The 7,380-nt window shown below is 39.9% G+C and overlaps 1 protein-coding gene across 6 annotated transcripts in view; it reads right to left on the bottom strand.

Annotated features, from left to right (window-relative positions):
• Window positions 1-491: 491 nt before the first annotated feature.
• Window positions 492-7,380, bottom strand: part of HECW1 (HECT, C2 and WW domain containing E3 ubiquitin protein ligase 1) — a 237,126-nt gene continuing 230,237 nt past the window's right edge. For all 6 annotated transcript variants that reach the window (XM_085226720.1, XM_085226721.1, XM_085226718.1 and 3 more), the window contains one exon: window positions 492-3,058. In XM_085226720.1, the coding sequence (XP_085082846.1) occupies window positions 2,947-3,058 (112 nt within the window). In that variant the 3' untranslated portion in view covers window positions 492-2,946. The remainder of the gene's footprint in view (window positions 3,059-7,380) is intronic.

Here is a 7,380-nt window from a genome sequence, read left to right as displayed (position 1 = left end):
CTATTTCTGACTTTAGACTAAAACAAACAAGCAAACAAAAACTAAGAACCCCAAACAAACAAACAAAAATCCTTCAACAAAATTTGCATGATCTTGTTACTTTGATGTCATCACAAACATCTACAAATAACAACTTCTAAAAATACTCCTAGCTTGTGCACTCGACAGCTAGCTTGGACTAAGGATTTTGATGGGAAGTAGCAGGCTGTGCGGTATATTTTCTAGAGCAAGAACACACAAGCTGCTTGAGATGGCATTTGTCAAACATGGAGATGCATGGCACCTTATTTAGAGCTCAGTGTGTGGTGAGGGCCAGAATATGTTGTGAAAAAGAACTTCAAGAGAAAGCTTTTGTTTTTCAGTCAGTGGGTTTTGATGCTGCCTCTGAAATACAAATATCTTTTATTATGCTACAAAAAATAGTTACACCTTTTCTTAATAAAATAGAGTTTTAAATACTTAAAAAATTAACTATACAGCATTGTAAAGAATTTTTTTTTTTTTTAACTTCTTTTACTATGTCAATGAGACAGCTCTGCATGCACTGTTCTCTTTTGCCAAACCAACTGGATACTTATCTGCCTTTTCTTCTATTGTTGGAAGACAAAGTACAGATAACTCTGTTACATTAATATGAGTAGGAATAAATCAGGACCTCACTGAATTTTGGAGCCCAGTGGTGAAGAAGCAGAAATAATGTGCACTGGAAGATTATGTTTGGTCTCTTACGCTTTGACTCACCCTTATGTAGTTCATGTGCATGTGACAGATGTTCTCAGAAAAAAAGACTCCGTCTTTACTCTGCTGAGTAAAGACGAGCTCAGTGGGGCTGAGCACGTGCAGTAGATGCTCGAGTTTTGTGGAAATAACAGGCATAATTTCTGGTGTCTGGTATAAGAAAGGTGACATGTAGTTAAGGCATCCCTACGCAACTGTACTCAATATGAATAACATGTATTTTAAAATACGTTCTCAGTAAAAGCCATGCAATAAATTACTATAAAAGAGGCCGAAGAAATTAGAGAAATAGAATGAATGGGGCAACATGAGTATCCCAAATATTTTCTATATCACTAATAATACCTACTCTCTAGAAACATACTTTGGGTGCCCTCACCTTTCAGACGTCTCCTAACCTAAGAATCAAAGCAGAGTGGTACAAATCTAAGAAGGCAGTTTTTCAAGTGCGATGAGTTTGTGCAGCCACCATTAAATTATGTGAGAAAGCAGGGTTCAGTTCTTTTGTCTGGAGATAAAACTGCGAATAAGACATGTCAGACATTGAAGTAATCTGATTTTAATCACTCTGAAGCACAGCTAGCACACAACTGTAACAATTTTTCATCTGAACTGCTGGATACTATGAGGTTTCCTTCTTTCTTATCTTCACTCATCCTTCACAAGTTTCTCACCTCCTATTTCATGCATCCTTTCACATGTTTAGCATCATAAGTAATTATACTTATTGTCTTTTCCCAGTTAAGACAAACACTTTCAATTTGAGATCAGTCTTGGAAAACAAGGGCAGCAAATCTTAATAAGTAGAACACAACAGAGCAGTTATGTTTCCTGTAACAGCCTCAGCAAAATCCTTCCAAAAACAAGCCTACTGCTGTTTTCCTTTTCTTCCCTGGTTTCAGAGTAGGAATGCAAAGTACACCAATTTGAAGTGGGTTCTGCTTGAAGTAATAAGAGATTGCTCTTAAGTTTGGTCATGGCCGGAGGACTTTTGGGTTGACTCCAAGAGGAACTACAACAAAATTTTAACCATAACAGAGTTACAGTACCCTTCATCCTTGACTAGCACCACCATTCACTGCAGCTTCTCATTCAATAGATCCTAGACTAAAACTTTCATTCTACAACCACTCTCAAGGTTACGGAGATTTGCACTGAACAAGAAAAGAAAAATGACAAAACCAAAACCTGTCCCCAGCAACCATAGATTAGCCCAGTCTGACAGACAATAAATGGCTTCTGACACAGGCGATGGAATTGTCCGAACTTCCATTTGGAAAGGAGCATTTTAAACATCAGAAAACAAAGATCTGGTAGACAGAATCCAAGGGTATTCACAAGAGTGGAACATTCACCTTATTTCCCCTTTTCCTTGCCGCATACAGTACTAAGGTAAGGAAGCCTGGTCTTTATGCTACATAATAAGATATCCTTCTTTAGTGTGCACAAACTTGTGCTTCTGGTGCGGTGAACATCACAATAGAGATACCCCTCCCCATATCTCTGAAGTGCAAGTTCTCTCCAGCACTGGCAAGGAACAACTGTAGCAACCGCTGTTACGATTTGCATAAAAAACAGGTTGTTTTTTAAGTTTTTGAAGGTCTTATCTGCACCGTGAATCTGGGCCAGGTCCAGCTGATGCAACTGATGTGAGTTCGTATACAAAAATTTCAGTTTTGTTCGTAAGTGTCTCTGAGATGGACAGTATGTACAGAGAAAAGAAGAATGGATGAAGAATATATTTGACCAGCTCCTAGTACTGTGCTCAACTGTTAGGAAGTAAGATGGGCTGCAAATTGATTTAGAAAATGTGGGTATATAAAAGCTTGGAATGCTTGATTTTTATTTTTTAAAATTTTTTTTTATTTTTTAATCAACGTAGGTGGAAGTAAACATTTACTAACATTTGATCAAGTGTAGTGTAACTTGCATTTGTATTTTCATTGTTATTAATGGAGGTATGTAGAGATATACAGAAACCTTGAGACAGTTGTTTTTCTATTGCATACAGACTAGCAGTCCATAGGAAACAGGATGAAAGCATGAAGGTTAGATCTTGGAGGGTGGCAGTTCTTCATGCATAGCCTTTGTCAATCTTGATTCTTTTTTGTTTTATTGTCAAAAATAAAAACATGGGAAACCAATATTGAATGATGTTGAAAAGATGACATCAACAACCAGAAAAACACCAGAATTGCCTGAACTCCCTCATTCAAGTCCGAAGGTACTAGTTTCTTCAACAGCTGTCAACAGCTTTTCATACAGCATAGAATATGAGGGGTAAGGTGGAAGATCCAAACGGTTGAAACATGTGTGTGCCCTGAAGAAGGAAAATATGTTACATGTTAAGTTTAATTCAAATAAATACAAGAGGAAACAAATACTGAGAAAACAAGTTCCTACTGAAACTAAAAACACTCAAGTTCACTTGAGAGATAAAAAAATTTCAACTATTAAAGTAAAACTGTGATTCTCCAAAAGTCTGAGGTACTGAAATACATGTGCACATAAAAATGAACATTTCAAATATAAGACTCAAGTTAAATATAAACATAATGTCATTCTCTGCTATCCCTGCATTAAATATTGCAGGTATCTTCATGTAGAAAAATGTCAGAGGTCACTCAGAAGCTGGGATTTAGGCCCTGATACAGAAAAAATCCCACTATCACTTTGGTTGCCTTGAGTTTCCACTGCCCCCTCCAAAAAAAAAAAAAAAGTGCAACTCAGTTGTACATCTAACATGAGCAGCTAGTAAGATTTGAGCCTGTGGACATACATAATATGATCCAATATACTGAAAGAATGCGTTCAGAATGCGCTTATAATGAGGCAGAGCTGACTAGTAAAAGACCAGTCAGAGATCTGCTAACAGAATAAGAAAGGCTGCTAACAATGTTCCTGTACGTCAACTGTCAGACAACTCTGCAAGTGTGATTTATTTGTAGTAGACAAGGCAAAAGCAGAGCAAGTTGCCAACACTAGGACTCTCTTCCCAGTTCCATCATTCTATTTACCCCCCTGGCAGCACCTTCCAAGGAAGCCATGGAATGGGTTCTGCACGTGCTGTCACCTTGCTGCAGCTTTACTGGTGGCAGCAATTAGATGCTGATAGCACTTCACTCACTGCATGAGGTTCTGTACAAATACGAAGCAATGACAGTGTCCCTATCCCAGTGGTTCATCCATTTCAGCTGACAGAAAAACATAGAGCTTATTCATCAATTGGGGCTACGGGGCAGGCACACTTTCATTAAAATTATTACAATTATTTTCAGTCTGCTGGGAGTTTTACATGATGCTAGATCTACTTCTATTCCTTCTTGCTCCCTCCGATAAATCGGAATCGAGAAAACTCTACAGAAGGAAATGCAGCTTCAACACCTAATAATGTCTAAGCTTCTGACCCCTAGTATTTTTAGATGCTGTGAAGTTGTTTTACTTCTAGCTTTTCTGTGTAATACCTTTACTGCAATGTCATTTTCTTAAAATTGAAGCAGAAAAGCTATATTAGAGAAACTATTTAAAACTCTGCTAATCATCTCTTAGGCCACCCACAAAGCATGAAAAACATGATACTGGTAGATGGGCTGGCCTGAGACTTGTAGATTCAGGGGGAGTTTTGTCAATGGTGAATTATTAAAAGCAACTGAAATAGCCAGAGGCATGTATTCTTCACTGCATCACACAACTTCAATTAGGAAAGCTTCTACCATCCCTTTTTTACCTCTTAAATGAAGATTTGTTAGCTGCTTGTTCCCAAAGAGAGCGCACAATAAATGCAGAATTTGCACAAATTAACTAGGAACACAAGAGAGCTAGTGAAAAGTGAGCATTAATAAAGATTATTTAATATATCCCTTGAAATTAAATGAGTAGCCCTGCACTGTTTGTTTATCTCAGCAATCTCTGGCAGCATAAGTTGTTTCTACAATCCATTGTCAATACTTATCAACCACCGGGAGTTAATTAACTGAAGGATTCTTGTAATCCATTATGGATGTGTTCTCCATGGGAAGAGCATGCCATTCAGAAAGCTGTTCCTGAGGTGCTCAGCTGCCTGGCTCCAGAACTGGAAGCAGCAAAGTCACGAAGGACTGTGGGCTGTGCATTGTAAGTTCCCTAAGCCTAAAGTGCTATTGCTGTCTGGTACTCAACATGACACATTCAGCTGTCAGAGACCAAAGCCTGTACGAGACTTATACGTTATGCATGTAAGTGTGAAGGGAGAGTGTCGAATGAATGGGGCCAGACTCTTCTCAGTGTGCCCAGTGCCAGGATAAGAGGCAGTGGGTACAAACTGAAACACATGAAGCTCTGACTGAACATGAGGAAAAACACGTTTCCCATGCGAGTGATTGAGCTCTGGCACAGGTTGTCTATAGAGGCTGTAGTTTCCTTCCCTGGAGACATTCAACAGCCATCTGGAAACAGTCCTGGCTAATGTGCTCTGGGTGGCCCTACTTGAGCAGGGAAGCTGGACTAGATGATTATCAGAAGTCCCTTCCAGCTTCTTCAGCCACTCTGTGACTCTGTGATAATGTGAAAGCATCACTGTTGTCATGTGTCCTACTGTGTGGTGCAGACATAGCCACAATCACTACACTGACGTTTACTTTCTCGTGGACATTCATCTTGACTGATCATCATCCACTCACTTCATATCATTTAAGCAACAGTCTTGCAGAGCTGTTGACTTCTAGTCATTCTTAGCTTAGTGAAACTCAGAAAAAAAATCCATTCTCTCCCCTATGACAAGATTTACTTGTAGTGATCACTTCTGTGGAAGAACCCTTCCAAAGGATCTGCAAAGAGCTAAGTTCCTTCTGAATGCTGACTTCCTACTGATCCCAGTGGCAGCTATTACAGTAAGCATAACCCAGGGGACACTTGCTGTTTTGTAGTACTGGGATTGCTGCACATCTTGGGGTGAAAACATTACATCAGCAGTGCAACCAGCAGACACTGCAGTGAAAGAAGTCTTTCTTCCCTTAATTAAGCCTCCAACCATATAAGCGTGTCCAGAGAAAAGCAATGAAGCTGGTAAAGGGTTTGGAGCACAAGTCTTATGAGGAGTGGCTGAAGAAGCTGAGATTGTTCAGACTGGAGAAGAGAAAGCTCAGGGGAGACCTTATTGCTCTCTGTGGCTACCTTAAAGGAGGCTGTGAGGGGGTCAGCCTGTTCTCCTGTGTAAATAGTGACAGGACTGGAGGGAATGGCCTCAAGTTGCATCAGAGGAGGTTCAGGTTGGATATTAGGAAGAATTTCTTCTCCAAAAAGCATTAAGGCACTGGAACAGGTTTCCCAGGGATGTGGTGGAGTCAGTGTCCCTGGAGGTGTTTAAGGAAAGGGTAGATGTGGTACTTAAGAACATAGTTTAGTGGTCAATATTGGTGGTAAGTGGGTGGATGGACTAGGTGATCTTAGAGGTCTTTTCCAACCTTAATAATTTTATGATTCTATGATCCTTAATCTCATTCACGGTTCACAGTGCTATGCTGTTTCTCTCCTTTGAAGAATTCTCCCTACAAATTTATGTGCATAAGGTTTTAAGCTTTTTGCATTCTTTTTTTCTTTGTTACTTCCTTTAATCCCTTACAATAACAAGAGTTCACAAGCAATACGTTTGCACAGAGCTCCCTTTTATCCTATTTATAGCTCCAATCTGTCCCAGGAAAGAAGATGCTTCCTGCTTCAGAAAAAGCTATAGCTGGAAGAATCCCCATTCATTCCTACTCAATCAGCCAGAGAAATCCAAGTCATTCAAAAGAAATAAAATATATAACTCTTTTATTTAAGGATAAACCTTTGCATATTAAATAGGGAGAGTAAAAACCAACCTTGAAGAACAAGGGCTTGAACCTCTTACCTAGTCAGTGCTATTTCATCTGATACACTACATTAGTTTGGAAGAATCCATAATGCAAGGTTACACCAGCAGAATTAGGAACCTGCTTTAGGGTCAGTCACTGTCTGGAGATCCAGGATTTCTTATGTGTATGAACTTAAAATAAATATTGACAGGAATAATGTGGCTGGTACAGACAGCCTCCAGAAACAAAATACTGGCATAATCTAACTCTTGTATGAGTATATAGCAGCACTGTTAGCTGGTTCAAGTCAGATAACTGGTACTGATGAACAAATTCACCAGTAAATTTAGAATGGAGTTACTTGATTCTCAACCTTCCTGAAAAAAGTCTTGTTTATCCACAGTGCTTTCAAGAGGCATTCTGCATGTTATGTGCTAGTGGTTATTCTTTGAAAAATAATGCATTCTAAAATTTGCACCATGCATCTCTTCTGGGTTTGCTACACTGCTGTTGCAACAGTGTGGCTGTCTTAGGTGCTATCACATCACAGAATCACAGAATGGCCAGGGTTGGAAGGGGCCTCAAGGATCACGAATCTCCAACCCCCCTGCCACATGCAGGGCCACCAACCTCCACATTTAATACCAGACCAGGCTGCCCAGGGCCCCATCCAGCCTGGCCTCGAACACCTCCAGGGACGGGGCTCACTCTAAGCATCACGGTCACTATAAGCAAGTGGCAGTTGCATGTTCCATTGTCAAAGTGCAGGGACAAGACATAAGGGGGAGTTGTCTAAAGACTTCACGTTCTGGAGCAGAAGTGAGAAGAC

Source organism: Meleagris gallopavo, chromosome 6 (genome assembly GCF_905368555.1).
Source record: "Meleagris gallopavo chromosome 6, MGAL_WU_HG_1.1, whole genome shotgun sequence".
Taxonomy (NCBI): Eukaryota; Metazoa; Chordata; class Aves; order Galliformes; family Phasianidae; genus Meleagris; species Meleagris gallopavo.
This window is presented reverse-complemented; position numbering and strand designations above follow the sequence as displayed.